The sequence below is a fragment of the Balaenoptera ricei genome, chromosome 3 (genome assembly GCF_028023285.1).
Source record: "Balaenoptera ricei isolate mBalRic1 chromosome 3, mBalRic1.hap2, whole genome shotgun sequence".
In the NCBI taxonomy this organism is placed as follows: Eukaryota; Metazoa; Chordata; class Mammalia; order Artiodactyla; family Balaenopteridae; genus Balaenoptera; species Balaenoptera ricei.
In genome coordinates this window covers 177,248,863-177,266,896 of record NC_082641.1, presented here as the reverse complement: position 1 = coordinate 177,266,896, position 18,034 = coordinate 177,248,863, and the positions used below count along the sequence as shown (strand labels likewise).

Below are 18,034 nucleotides of genomic sequence, written 5' to 3'. Positions count from 1 at the left end.
AATATGTCAGGTGATAGATGTATTAATTAACTAGATGGGAAGAATCCTTTCAAAATGTGTATGTATATAAAATCATCACAATTTACACTTTAAATATCTTACCATTTACTTATCAAGTACACCTCAATAAAGCTGGGAGAAAAAAAAAAACACTCGTGATACTAAAGGAAGCTACTACTGGGCACGGTTAGTAAATTATTGATTTTGTGTGTGTTAGAAAGCTTATTAATTTGTGTGTGTATTTGGGTTTTTTAATTGTGGCAAAATATACACGACAAAAAAATTACCATCCTAATCATTTTTAAGTGTACAAGTCAGTGGCATTAAATACATTCACATTATTGTGCAACCATCCCTACCATCCATTTCCAGAACTTTCTCCTCTTCCCCAACTGCAACTCTGTCCCCATTAAATACTCACTCCCCAACCCCTCCCCCAGCCCCTGGCACCCACCATCCGGATTCCTGTCTCTGTGGATTTGACTCCTCTAGGGACCTCCTAAGAGTTGAATCATACGATATCCATCCTTAGTAAGTTTATTTTTTAATTACATACACTTTGGCATCATTACAAATAAAACCATGTCAAATTGTCATATTGTAATGATAGATTCAGACTTCCAGAATAAAAGTTGTTGCTCTAAAAAAGAAAGACAGAAAGAAAGAAAAAGAAAAAGAAGAAGAAAACATTGCCTATCCTGATGCTGCTGGCAGTTTCGGTTACTCAAATGCAGGGCCAACAGGTCACAGCTGAGCCAATGACTTCGCTTGCTCTCAAGTTATATAAAGCATCCAAGGAGATAAATCACGTTTGCAACTCTCTGCTCAGGCGGGGGATGAGGTCACAGGCATACATATAGCACATGATCTTAGAGCTGGGACAGCTCCCAGAGATTATCTGGCCTCCTGCCCCTTCTCCCCAAAAGGAGGCAGCCAGTGACAAGCTCAGTGACTTGCCCAAAGCCCTACAGCAGGTCAGAGAAGACCTCCGGCTCCCAACCTCAGCCATATCTCATCAGCGGTCCCAAGGTCTGAGGATACCAGTAACTCAAAACATCTAAAGAAAAATAAATACAGACCAACCAATCAACAACAACAAGACAACTAAAGGATAAATCAGGAGCTTGGGATGAACATACACACACTATTGTATACGAGATAGATAACCAACAAGGATCTACTGTATAGCACAGGGAACTGTACTCAGTATCCTGTGATAACCTATATGAGAAAAGAATCTGAAAAAGAATGAATCTAGGTATATGTATAACTTAATCCCTTTGCTGTACACCTGAAACTAACACAACATTGTAAATCAACTATACTCCAATAAAATTTTTAAAAAATAAAAATAGAAAAACAAAAGAGTCTAGGGATGGGGGGGTGGAAATACTTTATATAGACTCAAACAAAACAAAACAACTAAAGAAAAAAAAAAGACTTCTGTTTCTCCAGCCTGATGGGCTTTCTTAAAACCCACTTTTAAAATAATCTTAAACTAACTTATACACACTAGTTTGAGGCTTCAAATATTTTTCCCTTTTCCTGTAGATGGATGGAAGCCCATTAAGTAAATGAGATTAGAGACTGGAAAAAAATGTGTCATTACTATAAATTTTGAATGGAAAGCCCAGGAAGGAAGAGATGATCACTCTTTGCTTTCTCTGATCCTTACAACTTAAGGGTCTAAAACTAGGGGCGAAAATTCTTCCCTCACTTTGCCAATCACCGCTCCACACATCGGCTGTGTTTCTAGCTTCGGAGGGAAGTCTTGTGTGGGTTAACACGACTACACCCCTACCAGGGGAGGTGGATGAGGAAGGGGAGGAGGAGAAAATTCCAGAGGGAAATGACGCCAAGACATGGGGAGTGTCTGTTTTCGACAGGAGTCTTCAGAACGTGTCCTCACGCTGTGATGTTTAGCAATGCGAACAGGCAGGCAGACCTCGTCCTCTTATTGTGTTTTTCTTACAAATCGAAAGTTTGTGGCAACCCTGCGTTGAACAAGTCTATTAGTGCCATTTTCCCAACAGCGTTTGCTCACTTCGTATGTCTGTGTCACGCTTTGGTGATTCTCACAATGTTTCAAACTTCTTCATTTTTATTATATTTGTTACGGTGATCTGTGATCAGTGATCTTGGATGTTACTATTGTATCTGGGCATTTTTTTTAGCAATAAAGTATTCTTTAATTAAGGTATATGCATTGTTTGGGTTTTTTTTTTTTTTTAGTCTAGATTTCTTCTTCGTTAAATTTTTATTGAAATGGAGTTGATTTACAATGTTGTGTTAGTTTCAGGTGTACAGCAAAGTGATGCAGTATTTTCTTTTCAGATTCTTTTCCATTATAGGTTATTACAAGATACTGAGTATAGTTCCCTGTGCTATATAGTAGGTCCTTGTTGGTTACGTCACCTATTTTATATACAGTAGTATGTATATTTTAAATCATTTTTTAATTGGAGTATAGTTGCTTTACAATGTTGTGTTAGCTTCTGCTGTACAACGAAGTGAATCAGCTATATGTATATCTATATCCCCTCCCTCTTGGACCTCCCTCCCACCCTCCCCGCCATCCCACCCACCTAGGTCATCACAGAGCATGGAACTGAGCTTCCTATGTTTCACAGCATGTTCCCGCTAGCTATCTATTTTACGCATGGTAGTGTATATATGTCAATCTTAATCTCCCAATTCGTCCCACCCTCCGCTTCCCCTCTGTGTCCGCATGTCTGTTCTCTACGTCTACATCTCTATTCCTGCCCTGCAAATAGGTTCATCTGTACCATTTTTCTAGATTCCACATATAGGCCAGAAAGAGAAATACAGTAATATGTATATTTTAAGTATATTTTTTCTTAAACATAATGCTATCGCACACTTAATAGACTACAGTATAGTGTGGACATAACTTTTATAGGCACTGGAAACCAAAAAATTCACGTGACTCAATTTATTGCAACATTCGCCTCCTTGCAGGAGTCTGGAACCCAACCCGCAGTATCTCTGAGGTCTGCCTGTATGTGTGTTTTCGTCGGAGATAAAATGGAGTTTGTGTACCCATATGCACATGTTGGGAAGTGGAAGGGGAGAGATGCTTCCCCAAAAGAAGAACAAAGTGGATCAGATGTTATACACACTACTATGTATAAAATAGATAACAAGAACCTACTGTATAGCACAGGGAACTCTACTCAACATTTTGTAATAACCTATAAGGGAAAAGAACCTGAAAAAGAATATATATGTATAACGGAATCACTGTGTTATACACCTGAAACTAACACAACAGTTTAAATCAACTATACTTCAATTTAAAAAAATAATGTAAAAAAAACCTTGAAAAGAAAAAGGCCCCTCCCCCGCCTCTGCCTGCACTCACCTTTGAGGCAATAATCTAATTCATACAGTTCACCGTCTTCCTCCTGTCTCTCCCAGAATACCAAGTAGTGTGTGATGTTGCCATTGGGGTCAGAGGGAGGCTTCCACTTCAGAATAATCTGGGACGAAGAATTAGACACCGAGATGGGATCCAGGGGGACAGAAGGATCTGCCAAGGAGAAAGGAGACAGGTTCATTGTGAGGAGGAGGAGGGTGCAAGCCATCGGGTGGGCATGAGGGGGAAAAGCCAAGTTCGAGAAACCATGAGGATGTTCTCTGCAGTGTTATTTAACATCAGAGAAAACTGGCAACACGTGGAATGCTTGCCCAGTGAGAGCGTGGGTTACAAAATTACAATCCATGGGTACCAGAGACTATGTAGATTTCATGTTCCACCATTTTCGCAACAAACCTTTACGGCAGCAGTCCCCAACCTTTTTGGCACCAGGGATCAGTTTCGTTGGAGACAATTTTTCCACGGACTGGAGGTGGGGGTGGTTTCAGGATGATTCAAGCACATTACATTTATTGCGCACTTTATTTCTATTATTATTACATTGTAATATGTAATGAAATAATTATACAACTCACCAGAATGCAGAATCAGTGGGAGCCCTGAGCTTGTTTTCCTGCAACTAGATGGTCCCATCTGGGGGTGATGGGAGACAGTGACACCCGAAGTGTGTTGCTTATATCCAGTCTACTATGTAAAAGGCAGCTTAAGTGTCACTTGCCACTCACTGATCGGGTATTGATAGGAGTCTGCAAGCAATTGATTTATTATGGTCTCTGTGCAGTCAAACCTCTCTGCTAATGATAATCTGTATTGACAGGAGGCGGAGCTCAGGCGGTAATGCGAGTGAGGGGCAGTGGCTGTAAATACAGATGAAGCTTTGCTCGCTCGCCGCTCACCTCCTGCTGTGCGGCCTGTTTCCTAACAGGCGGCAGACTGGTACCAGTCTGTGGCCCAGAAGTCAGGGACCCCTGATTTACAGAGCTCCAACGACATGCCAAGCTTTCTCTGTTCTGGGCACTGAAAAGGCACTGGGGAAAAGGAGGATCGTGGGAATAGACAAAGCCACATCTTCTGGTTAACATTAGCCCCAGATTGAACCCAGTCCTGGGGCAAATTTCGGCAGTGGGATGCCATTCAATCTTATCACTGAGCTGGCAGCCCATCTAACATTCCCCCCAAAGGCACCACCTTTGGGCTCCACAAAAGCTTCCCCTCGAGAACGGAGGTGGCTGAGGGAGTCGGTGAGGGGTGGGAGTGGGGGGGGGTCTCAAGGCAGAGGACACAGTGTGTACAAAAGCCTGGAAGCTGGAAGTTTCCAGCAACTATAAGTCCTGCTGGAGGTATTGCTGCAGGATACAGGATGAGAGGGCGGTAGTCAATAAAGCTGGGGCTGGTTCATAAAGTTTGGACTCGATCCTACGGGACGGGATTTCTCAACTACTGACTTGCGGGGGCTGGATAATTCTTTGCCGGGGGAGGGGGGGCTGTCCTGTGCATTGTGATATGTTGAGAAGCATCCCTGGTCCCCAACCCCGCCTCCCCAGTCACGCCAACCAAAAATATCTCCAGGTATCACCAAATGTCTCCTATCCCAGTGGTTGGATAGGGCTTATGCTTTATGAAAATATAACTAAATTGCTATAAAATACTCCTCAAAAAATGGAGATGGGGGAACAAAAGATCAAGATGAAAAAAAAAATTAATTACATGGGACTGAGTGAACTGATGAGGATGAGTATAATTTTTGTGACTTTCTGTTTGAATTTAAAAAAAAAAATCCCACAAGGACTCAGAGGCAAAGAATATACAAATCAATTTTCACTGCAAAGTAAAGGAGCTGTTACAGTGGAGGATTACTGGACTGCATGTCAATATTATGACATAGTATGAGTGTGTTTCGTGTTGGGTAATTGCAATCATTGTTGCTTTTGTTGTGGTCATCCATGTACAATGCTTGGTGTCAGTCTATTTATCTCTTGTAAAAATAAAACACAGTGTGTGTGTGTGAAAAAAAAATGGAGATGGGGGAAAAGGCATAGTGATGAAACAAAAATGGCAAAATATTGATCATTGTTGAAGCTGAGAGATGGTTACAAGGTGGCGGTGGGGGGAATCTTTTTTTTTTTTTTCCTACTTTTGTAAATATTTGAAAATTTTCCATAATGGGAAGAAGAAATGTATGTTCCCCTCTGACGTCTTGTTGCTACTGCCTCATCTTCTGAAATTATAAACCTCAGTGCCTGGCTCGTTTAGAAGCCAATAACCATGCAAAAAACAAAAAAAGGCATTTCATATGGCATCACCGGGTCAGCCTGTTAAATGCAAGACGTCTGATTCACGCACAAGTTCATATCCACAAGAAATGCTTACTAGTGGCATCTGTCTGGACGTAGATGATGTCGCTCTTGGCCCCGTATGTGCGGCGTTCATCAGAAAAGGTGACCAAGGTCTTGACAAAGATGGCGTACTGGGTCCAGGGCTTGAGACCACGCATTAGCCACCCGGGGTGGTTCTGTGACTTGGGGTCGTTGGACCTCATAGGCGGGTCAATATCCACCACGGTCCAGCTGTTGGAGCCACACGCGTCCTGCCCATCAAACTCCGTCACGTTCTGATAAGGGCTTTCAAGACGAAATAGGAAAAAGGTGGTTACCATTTCTCAACTATAGCTCTGAAGACCAAAGAGATGTGGCCGGGCGAAGTTACCTCCTATAGGCTTGCACCCTGTTCACCAACAATCTTCTGCCACAAGGAACAAAGACACAGGAATAGCCAAAGAGAAAGGGACCGCTTCCCTTATGCCTCAATTTCCCAATAATAATTACAGTGGCCAGGATGATGATACCACCAGAGTTATTGATAAGATCACACGAGAGGATGTGTGTTGACTTCTCCACACACAGCCTGACACATAGTAAATTTTGAGGGATGGGGACTTCCCCGGTGGTCCAGTGGTTAAGAATCCGCCTTCCAATGCAGGGGACGCGGGTTCGATCCCTGGTTGGGGAACTAAGATCCCACATGCCGTGCAGCAACTAAGCCCGCGCACTCTAGAGCCTGTGGGCCACAACTAGGGAGCCTCCGCACCGCAACTAGAGAGGATCCCACGTGCCACAACTAAGACCCTATGCAGCCAAATAAATAAGTAAATAAATATTTTTTAAAAATCTTGAGGGATGCAACAATTATTCGTATTAATACAATCACCACTTCCATTGTCTTCCTTTAAAATTTCAGCACAGTCATATACTCAAAACGACTGGGTGTTATTGAAAGGCGACAGAGTTTCTATATGAGATGATGAATAAACTGTGGAGAGGGTCACACAATGTCATGAATGTACTTAATGCCACTGAGCTGTACACTTAAACGTCATTAAGATGGTCAATTTCATGTATGTTTTACCACAATTCTTTAAATGTTGGAAAAAATACAAAATAGATAAAAAATAAACTTTAAGACACCTACTAAGTAGACTAAGTGACTTTTTGTTGAGGATGTCTGGTGAGATGTACATATAAGAAACAAAATGGAATATTGCTATAGGAGGTTGCCCAATCTGGACCTCCAAAAGAAACCTGCCTGCTTCAGTTTCTGGCTTTTGACAATAGGGAATGTTATTGACGTCATACACCATCAACTGGTGAGATCCGACCAAGGAACCTATGATATTTATTCCACAAGTAAGGAGATAGAAAGGAACCTCAGAGGGGAGCCTCTGAGCACGTATGCAACAAACACACCTCTTTATCCTTCTACTTACGCCTCTTTGTAGAAGAGCATGAATCCCAGGAGGTCTCGGAAGTCGGGGGGCCAATACGGCTCCCATTTCAGCAAGATCTTGTCATAAGATGTCCGAATGTAAGAAAATTTAAGTAATTCATTTTCGCCTAGAAAGGTTAAAAAAAAAACCAGTATCAGAATTAAATAATTTATTTCAACCCAAAGCAGATGATGCCATATTTCCAAGAGTATCCACGAGAAGGAAGATGGCAACCTGCTATTCCTCTGAGAGGTCTTATTTCCACATGCCTCTCCTGTGTTCAGAGTCAAGAACAGGTCACGCAAGTTGGCCCTGACCGCAAGTCAGTTACTTGGCCAGATGTGCTCAACCAAAGAACCGCAGTCAGCACCAACAGAAGGACAAGTGGCTAATCGCTACTGGAAAAAGGGACTTTCAAGAATAGCGTTTGTCCTGACACAATTCTGTCTTGCATGTGGATTTTCATGCCCGACATGTCAGAACACATAACTCCAGTGCAAATGGACACATGCCAAGTGGGTTTAGGGAGCGTGCAGATCATTATACCTTGGAGTGACAATTCCTTGGAAGGACAATTCCCTCTGCCTGGATTGCAAGCCCTCCCTTAAGCTCCACCCCTTAAGTTCCAACCTTGCTCTCTCCCTCCCCTAAATTCTCACAGCTTCTGCCATAAGGAACCAACTTCGCATGAGGGCATTATGGAAGGCTTGGCACCTCAATGCTTCAAGAGAAAACCTGTCAGAGGAGGGCAGTCAGCTGGAAGTCTCCAGCTGTAGCAACTGTAGACCCTGCTGTAGCATTTGAGCCAAGGCCATATGTAAGAGAGGTGACATTCATTCATTCATTCAATGTTTATGTGGCATCTTCCAGTATCAGGCACTGTGTTTAATATTTGGCAAAGAGATAACATGTACAACATTCTTCCTCAGTATTTCAGAGAGCCTATCACACACATAGTTGTTTTAGCTCGTTGGGGGGAAGTGACACTCCCCCTGGGGGCCAGTGTGGTGGGGGAGGGGGAAGGCAGCCACGTTATCTGGTCCGTGGAAGGACAAGGGCATCACCACTTACAGGACGCCTGGTCCCCATTGGTCTTCAGGGCAATGTCGTTTCTCTCCTGGCGCCCCTTGGTTCCGGAAACTTCCTCCATCTTGTGAATTTCTGACAAGCAGAGTTTGGGATTATAGTGGAAGAAGAGTTTCCCCTGAGTGATGGTGAGGTTGTGTTTGCTCCAGTCCCACAGCTGCCTTAGGTTCTGGTTGTCCAAGGCATAGAAAGAGTAGTTCCTATGGAAACACACACATGCCTAATCATTCATCAGCTTGTCATCTCTGACTCCCAGATGGCGGGGCCATGGCTGGAGTTGATCTTGTTCAGTGCTCCATCCCCAGTCCTAACCACTTGCTTGACACATACTCATGACATGTTGAAAGGAGGGTTAGAGGGACAGGGGAAGTTGAGGAAGTCTTCAGGGCCAGGAAGGTATGTGAGATCAGTCTTGTGGGGGAGGAGGGTAAGACTGTGATGGATTAAGATACGGGTTTTGAAAAGGGGAAAGACTGAAGACACAGAGGCACGTGAACTGGGCCCAGGGAAGAGCAAAGTAGCCTGTTCTGGCCAACAGGTGACAGGCAAGACCAAAGAGATGCCATGGGCCAAACCCTCTAGTATACTGCATGCCAGACCAAGACCAAGAACATGTGACCTTCCTTGGTAGGCAGAGGGGGACCACTGAAGGTTTTATAACAACTCAGTAACTCAATTAGACCTGTGTCTTAGAACTAGGAGTGGGCCACCAGTACATGATGAATGGGAAAAGGGCAGCATCTAGATCTGTGTTATCCAACACTGAAATCACCAGCCACATCTGGCTATTGAGCACCTGAAATTTGGCCATTCTAAACTGTACCAGAAGTAAAAAACACAGATTTCAATGACTTTGCATTGAAAAAAAAAAAAGGATGTAAAAGATCTTCTTTATAATTTTTTGTATTGAGTCCATGTCGAAATAACAGCTTCAATGTAATGGGTTCAGTAAAATGCATTATTAAAATTCATTTCACCTATGTCTTTTAAAGTGTTTTAAATGTGGCTACTAGAACATTTAAAGTCTCATATGTGACTTGTATTATATTTCTGTTGGATGGCCCTGGTAGTTCTAGAACCAGCAAGAAAGTCATTGGAACAATCCAAATGAAAGGTGTGAGCTTCGGCAAAAAGATAGTTTTATGGTGAAATAATATTCCACTGTATATATATATATATATGTGTGTGTGTATATATATATGTGTGTGTGTGTGTGTGTGTGTGTATATATATATATATATATATATATATATATATATATATACACACACACACACACACACACATACATATATACACCACATTTCCTTTATCCATGCATCCGTCAGTGGACACTTAGGTTGTTTCCATGTCTTGGCAAAAACTCCTAAGTTTCTCTACAATAACTCACAAACTTCCTAATGAGGCCACAGATACAGCAGCAGGCCCACATACCCGATTTCCAAGGTCTCCCCTCGAATCAGACGTAACTTCCGGAAGAAGGAAAGTGACACGAGGGCATATGATCGGCGGATTTTCAGATACCCTGAAATTTCTTCAATGAGTCCAAGGTTGGCCTCTAGCTCAGCTGCCAGGTTGTCTAAGGAAAGGAGAGAATGAATATCCACTGGGTTTCTACCCAAATATTTTAACCTTTCCACAATTCCCCACAGTGAAGAGTTAACCTACAGGCTGGAAATGATTTTCACGAGCGCTGCTCAAAATACATCTACAAGGCTGAGTAGTTATGACAGAGATTGTCCTGCCTGCAAAGCTGAATATATTTATTATATTAAGACGCCAACCCTTGCTCCCTCCATCACCCTGCTTTGCTTGCCTTCATAGCATGAACCACTGCCCCTGGGTTTACATTATACGTTAATTTGTTTATTTGCAATATCCACCATGCACGGACTTTGCCTTGTTCACTGTGAGTATTCAATAAATGTTCGCTGAATAAATAAACAGAGAAATGCCTTTTTGCCTGTGACAGAATTTCTGGAAACATGGTCCCCAGACCTGCAAAAGAGGGCATGTTGCCTGCTTGTTAAAAATGCAAATTCCTGATGTCCCAACTCCCAGCTTTGAAAATCAGAATCTCGCGGGGAGTGGGGTCAGGACTGAGCTGTGAACTCCAGGTTTGGAAACAGATTCCTTGCATGACACCAGGTTTGGAAACAGATTCCTTGCATGAGTCTCTGGACTGTTTTCCTTCTGTGCTCACAGGGAGAGTGGATCCCAGCAGACAGCAACCCCTCCCCCCGGAGCACTCACTGCCCCCTCGAATGTTGATGATTAAGCTTCCGTTGATGATGGTGCAGCCTCGGAGCTCCTGGGCAGATGTCACTGAGTCAATGGTCTTCTCGCCTTCCAGGAGGTGGCACACCTTGGGACAGGGGCCCAGGCATGGAGTGCACATCAAGCTGCAGAAAGAGTGGAGAGGGAGAGAGGTCAGGGCACACAGGACCACACACACACACACACACACACACACACACACACAGCAGACAGTGTGTTGCACAGGGTCCCAAGTGACCATAAGGCAGGATGCTTTATCCACAGAACTGGTGACATCTGGGGCCGGAGAATTCTCTGTTGTGGGAGGCTGTCCTGTGTATTAAGGGTATCAAGCAGCCTGCCTGGGTTCCACCTGTTCCACACCAGCAGCACCCCTCCACCCAAGACATGACAGCCAAAAATGCCTCCAAACATTGTCCCCTGGGGGATGGAAGGGCAAATCACCCCCAGGTAAGAACAACTGCCTAAAGTGATAGGCTTAGGGTATTTCTCCAGGGAGGCAGGTCCTACAGCATTACCCCAGGAGACTCATGCTTTTACTCCAAAATGATGGGGCTCCTGCCTTACCCCAAAGCGATAGGATTCACACTGTACCCCATGGAGAATCACCTTCTACCCTGTGGAGACAGGACTCATGCCATTCCATGGAACTGATGGGACTCCTGGCATTACCATGGTGATGGGAATGATGCAGAGCTGATGGGCCTTACGTAGGACTCATTTTGCCGCTATTCGAAAGTGGTTGAGCTGATACTTCTACCCCAACTGGTGGAACTTAGGCTGCTACTGCAAGGTGATGGGATGTTTGCGGCTCTGTGTGGGGTCTGACGTGACCAAACAACGATATAGGACGTGACGACACAACCTATGAGCTACAACACAACCTCACATTTGATAGTGGGTAACTGGAGGCAGACTTTGGCTTTGCCTTCCTGCAGCCTGATGTCCTCAAATTTATAGCCCCCAGGAGTCCTTTGGGAATCAGCCCTCCCCTACACAGGGTCCCTGAGGTCAGTTCTTGGCTGGCACAGCCCTCCTAGGTCCAAGCAGGACACAGGATCCAGGGGAGGCTAAGCACAATCTTCCATCCCGCTGGGAATTCAGAGGTGGGCACACCCCCAAGCCAACCCAGTGAGGGTTTTGCTAGAACTTCCTGGAAGGAAAAATTGTCTTCCTTCTGCAGTAGCTAAGAGGGTATGGCTATATTGCTAGCATGGAGCAAGGGGCAAGGGAGAGGCTGCCTGAGACCAAAACTAACAGAGACAGAAATAAAGCCGAGGATGGAAAGAAACTGATCATATACACCCCTTGAGCTCCTGGATACAGCTGTACCTAAAGCGATTCCCTGAACTTTTGGTTACACTCATCAGTAAACTCCTTTAATCTTGCTTGAGCCAGTTTGAATTGGGGTTCTGTCGTATGAAACCTCAAGATTCCCAACTGTTACGTTCTCAAGATCTGTGTCCTCATCTGTGAAACGGAGGCAATCTTCACGGGGCAGGTAGTAATGAGGACTGAATGATATATACCACCTAAAGCACTCGGCACATAGAAAATAAAAATCGTTGGTTCGTTGCTATGATGATCACTTTTTATTAGTGGTATCATTGTTGCTACTGTCGTAAAGAACAGTAATTGTTGTTACCACACCCCTGCATATTCGATTCTTCAGAAAGATCTTGGTCACGGGTGACCACCTAGAGGGGTGGGATACGGAGGGTGGGAGGGAGATGCAAGAGGGAGGAGATATGGGGATATATGTATATGTAGAGCTGATTCACTTTGTTATACAGCAGAAACTAACACACCATTGTAAAGCAATTATACTCCAATACAGATGTTAAAAAAAAAAAAAAAGAAAATTGAAAGAACAGAAAAAAAAAAAAAAAAAAAGAACACATCTGGTCTTTGTCCCAGGTCCTGGTGCAGAGCTTCAAAAGCCCTTGGAATTTCCTGAGTTATAGGAGTATCTTTGTTGTGCTAATGAGGTGACTTGTAGGGGCTGGTCACCAGAAAGACCAGATATATGATTTGGAGGGTTGCATCAACCATTTGACCTCCAGAAAGAGAAGGGGGGCTGGAGATGGGAGTTCAAACCCATGGCCAATGATTCAACCAATCACACCTATGTAGTAAAACCCAAAGGAAAACTCTGGACACCAACTCAGTCCATTTTTCTGGCTGGTGAACACACAGCTATGCTGGAAGGGTGATATCTCTGATTCCATGAGGGGATAGGAGCCCTGCGTCTGGAACTCTCCCAGCCTCTGTGCACCCTTAATAATAAAGCTGTAATTGTAAGTAATTGTAATTGTTATTGCAACTGTAAGACTGACATGAAGCTTTTTGACTGCTGAGGCATCTATTTCAAAAGACATCTGTCTTGAGTAAATGTAACACCGGGTCTATGACCCAGCCACTAGCAAAACAACCAGATAAGGAATTAGGCTGCCCCCACCCATGAAGGGGGCTCTTTCAGAAAGCCCTGGGGAACCTAGATAACTGACCACTTGACTGACCCTGCTTCCCCCTTCCTGTTCCCTAATTCCTGCTTTTTTTTTTTTATAAATTTATTTTATTTTATTTATTTATTTATTTTTACATTTTTGGCTGCGTTGGGTCTTCGTTGCTGCGTGCGGGATTTCTCTAGTTGCGGCGAGCGGGGGCCACCCCTCGCTGCGGTGCACGGGCCTCTCACTGCGGTGGCTTCTCTTGTTGCGGAGCACGGGCTCTAGGCGCACGGGCTTAAGTAGTTGTGACACATGGGCTCAGTAGTTGTGGCTCATGGGCTCTAGAGCGCAGGCTCAGTAGTTGTGGCTCACGGGCTTAGTTGCTCCGCGGCATGTGGGATCTTCCTGGACCGGGGCTCGAACCTGTGTCCCCTGCATTGGCAGGCGGACTCTTAACCACTGCGCCACTGGGGAAGCCCTAATTCCTGCTCTTAAGCTTTAAATTCACCATAGAGTGAACCCATAAAACCCTAGACACCCCACCCTCATGCCCTAATAAAAGCAGACCCCCCCAAGTATTCCTCTCTCTCTCTCCCTTCCTCCCTCCCACTCTTTTTCTCCCCTCTCTCCCTCTCCCCACCCCTGCTCCCCACGACTTCACTGTGTGGCCCTCCAGGACCTGTGAGTAACAAATCTTGTTCTTCGAGGTTCCCTGATGGTTTCTCACTGAAGTGCATCCTGGGATCATAATAGGAACCACAGAGCTGGCCCAGCCATAAATAGGGGCCCCCATGGGGGAGTGTCTGTGGAGCTCGCTGCAAGTGATGCGTGCCCAGGTAAGCACTGCAAGCATTCCTAACCCAAGGTGCTACCATCAATAGGCTTGGACCAACAGAATAGTATAGACTTTTTTTTTTCCAGCTCTGTGAGTTGTCCTAGCAAATTATTGAACCCAGAGGGTTTGTGGGAGCCTCAAAATTTATAGCCAGCCAATCAGAAGTGTGGGTGACCTGAGGACCCCCAATTGTGGCTGGCATGTGAAGTAAAGCTGGTCTGATGGAGAACCAAGGCTTTAACCTGTGGGTCTGATGCTAAGCCAGGTGGTTGAGGTTGAGTTCTATTGCAGTACACCCAGTTGGTGTCAGAGCAGCTGGGGTGGAAACAGAATAATGACCAAATGTTTGGGTTCTTTTGTTGGTTCTACAAATATTCACTGAGCACTTATCATGTGATAGATGATGCTCTAAGCCAAAAGTAAGCAAACTACAGCCCACAGGCCAACTCCAGCTGGCCACTGGTTGTTGTAAATAGAGCTCTATTGGAACACACCCACACCCACTGGTTTGAGTATCATCAATGGCTGCTATCACTCTATAAGGCCAGAGTAGAGTAGCTGCAACCACAGAGACCTCAGAGCTGAAAATATTTACTATCTGGCCCTTTGCCAATGGCAGTTATAAACCACAGGCACACATGAGTGAACAAACAACCTACTTTCCCTGTGGGAAATCCACACGTTCTTTCCAGCCCTTCCCACCAAGAAGTGGAGTCTGCCTTCTCATCCATGGAATCTGGGCTTGGCCATATGAATTGCTTTGGCCAATGGGACGTTAGCAAATGTGATACAGCAGTGGCTTAAGAAGTCCTTACCCAGTAAAGCATGCACTTCCTGGCTACACATGGAGAGAGGTCCCAACTGCCCATGCAGGATATGAGAGGTTAGCTTGTACCATCTCCTCAGAGCTGACCCAGCCCAAGCCAGACAAACCTCCAGTCAATGCACAGACTCATTAGAAATCATAAATGAGTGTTGTTTTAAGCCACTAAGTGCTGGGGTGGTTTGTTACACAGCACAAGCTAACTGATACACTTGTGAAGCGTATGGTCTCATTGGGGGAAGTTAATAAATTGACAATTAAAATACCAGCTAGTGGTAAATAGCATGAAAAGAGTTAAAATGGAGTGTTGTGCCCAAGAGTAGCCAGATGGCTAGTTCAGACAGGATCGTCATACAGGGAAGGAGTCTCAAAAGAAGTGACTTTTAAGCCTGTGATCTGGATGACAAGGAGAAACCAGCCATGCGAAGATCAAGAGGCAGAGAATTCTCCACACCCTTAACATACACCCCAAATATCTAATCCTCCTCATCTCACTAAAGAGCACCTCACCAGGTATCTGGGAATGACCACAGATGGCGAGGCCTCTTAATGAACCCACATGGGTTCCCAGACCTCTGCTCTAATAACATCAAGAACTACTTCCCAGGGACTTCCCTGGCAGTCCAGTGGTTGGGACTCCACACTCCCAGTGCAGGGGGTCTGGGTTTGATACCTGGTCAAGGAACTAGATCCCGCATGATGCAACTAAAAGAGCCGCATGCCACAGTGAAGATCCCGTGTGCTGCAACTGAAGGATCCTGCATGCCGCAAATAAGACCCAGTGCAGCCAAATAAGTAAATAAATAAATACATATTAAAAGAAAAAAAAAAAAGAACTAGTTGCCAGATAAGCCACAAGAATGGAAGAAAACATATCTGGCCCTTTTTAATATCGAACCACATTAGAAAACACGACAGCACTGAAGTCTTTCACAAAATAAAATAAAAGCTTCAGAAGGAAAACAAAATTTTTTTTTAACCTACAAAGTAAAATACTGCCATGATGGGTCATAATTAACATCCCTCACTTTCCCCTCTTTCACTCAGTAAAGGTCCCAAGCAACACAGGACAAGCTGTCAATTTCCTGGGGCTTCAATCCTGGGGTCACTGGCATCAGCAAAACATCAAAGGAAGTTGTTCTATTTTTCAGATCTTTGTTATGATAAAAAAAAAAAAAACTTTAAAGCCAACGTCTTTTAGTGGAAGATGTTAATATCCATGTTTTATCTCAAACGTGAAAAAAAAAAACAAATAAATCAAGAGGAATATGATAATTTTCCCAATCTCACTGATAAACTGGCCCCAAAGAAGAAAAAATAGCTCTGTCTGGCATGCAAAGGTGATTTATAGAAGCCTATTTTTGGTCAACAAAGCCACTTGATAGGTTTTATCAAAAATGAGTAAAACAAAACATACTGTACTTGCAGGTTTCACAAACACTCAAAGAGAGGCTCCTAGGAACCGGAAAAAAGATTGTTTTCCTTCCCACCCTCCCCACTCAGGGAAATAAAATTTCCCACCAGGACCCGCTCACTTGGCTAATTCTCAAGTCTGAAGAGGAAGATTTTTTACGTAAGCAGGTCAGCTCAAGGCCCCTCGACGTACGTCTGTTTCTGATTTGTTTTTGTGTTGTTTTGTGGGTTGGTTTGTTTTTTTCAGACCCTCAACACAAAAATCAGGAAACAGATTTTTTAAACTCAGTTACAGCCCTGAGACACCAAAATAGCTCATCTGAGAAGCAAACAGCATGAACAAAAAGTCTGAGATGTGGGTAGGAAATCTGACTCACCGCCGGGGAGAGAAAACCTTGCTTTTTCTCACCTAAATAGTAGGAAGTGGTTTGATGGCATTGTCCTTCAAAAGACAACAAAGCCTTGAGAACAATCTAGAATTGAGTCCTTCTTCCTGGCACTCCAGGTTAATCTCAGGACACCACCCAGATCCAGCTTGGAGAAAACATTTAAAACATCTGAGCTCTAATCTTGGTTGTGAGATTCAGGCAGCTACATCAGTGGGAACAATCAGACCATCTAAAGGGCTGTATACAAAACCAAAGACTTCTATTTTCTTTTTTTTTATTGTATTTATTTATTGTTTCTGGCTGCGTTGGGTCTTCATTGCTGTACGCGGGCTTTTCTCTGGTTGCGGTGAGCGGGGACTACTCTTCGTTGCGGTACATGGGCTTCTCATTTCGGTGGCTTCTCTTGTTGCGGAGCACGGGCTCTAGGCGCACGGGCTTCAGTAGTTGTGGCATGCGGGCTCAGTAGTTGTGGCTCGCGGGCTCTAGAGCACAGGCTCAGTAATTGTGGCGCACGGGCTTAGCTGCTCCGCGGCATGTGGGATCTTCCCGGACCAGGGCTCGAACCCGTGTCCCCTGCAGTGGCAGGCGGATTCTCAACCACTGCGCCACCAGGGAAGCCCAAGACTTCTATTTTCAATGCTAAGCATAGAAAGCTTTAAATTTTCGGTATGCAAGATGCAGAAAATATTTACCCTCTGGCCCTTTGCAAGAGAAAGTTTGTTGACTCCTGCTCCAAAGGCCAGCACCAAAACCAGGAAGCAGGGATGGCATCCGAGAGACCCACGCATGTCACTAATCACCAGCAGCTTCCTCACTCACAGTCAATTAACTCTAGTTTTCCACACAGTTTTAATAGGCGGCATCACCAACACCAACCCCATGCCCCTTCCCCTCTTTACCACCTGCCCCCAACCCCGGAACCCATACCCAGGACTCACTTGCTGGAATTCATCGTGTACCCGGAGGGGCACTCAGGGATGCACTTGTTATTGTGAATGACATACTGGTGGCAGCCCTGCCTCCGAGAGTTCTTGCATTTGTTGTGCAGGTCCTGGCAGAAGCTGAAGTTCACACAGCGCCAGTCTTGGAAGTGGTAGTAGGGGGGCGGGCAGGTCTCCACGCACCTGCCATCCAGGTAGAAGTTGCGACAGGCCACACACTTGGTGGGGTCGTCAGGCTCAGAGCAGTTGCCCAAGCACTCACTGTGGCAACAGAGACCCTCAGCGGTGCAGCCGTGAGACTTACAGATGGTCGGACACACTGGAGAGAGAAAGAAAACAGCTGGTCAGTGGCTTTGCCCAATTCCTGTCTGCACGACAGCAAATCTGGATGAGGAAGTGCAAGCCAAACAAAATAATAATGGTAACAGTTCACTTCTACAGCACTTGCTCCGTGCCAGGCACAACTATTAACTCATTTCAGCCCCAAGCCAGTGACATGCTTGTAGATGTTTAACAGCTTCTTCAGGGAGCAGGGCAGAGATGCTCTGCTTTATAGCATTTGCCAATTTCCATGGTGTAAATACTCCCACCACGGTTCCTTTCAAGCTACCCACCTATAGTTACTGAATGTGGAGCCAGTAAGAGATACATAGTATCACA

General features: G+C 44.7%; 1 protein-coding gene across 4 annotated transcripts in view; it reads right to left on the bottom strand.

Moving 5' to 3' along the window:
* Positions 1-18,034, bottom strand: part of INSR (insulin receptor) — a 134,762-nt gene that overhangs the window by 35,148 nt on the left and 81,580 nt on the right. For all 4 annotated transcript variants that reach the window (XM_059918609.1, XM_059918611.1, XM_059918608.1 and 1 more), the window contains exons 3-9: positions 17,372-17,693; positions 10,500-10,648; positions 9,681-9,825; positions 8,232-8,446; positions 7,161-7,287; positions 5,768-6,018; positions 3,383-3,550 (exon numbers count right to left, since the gene is read on the bottom strand). In XM_059918609.1, the coding sequence (XP_059774592.1) occupies positions 3,383-3,550; positions 5,768-6,018; positions 7,161-7,287; positions 8,232-8,446; positions 9,681-9,825; positions 10,500-10,648; positions 17,372-17,693 (1,377 nt within the window). The remainder of the gene's footprint in view (positions 1-3,382; positions 3,551-5,767; positions 6,019-7,160; positions 7,288-8,231; positions 8,447-9,680; positions 9,826-10,499; positions 10,649-17,371; positions 17,694-18,034) is intronic.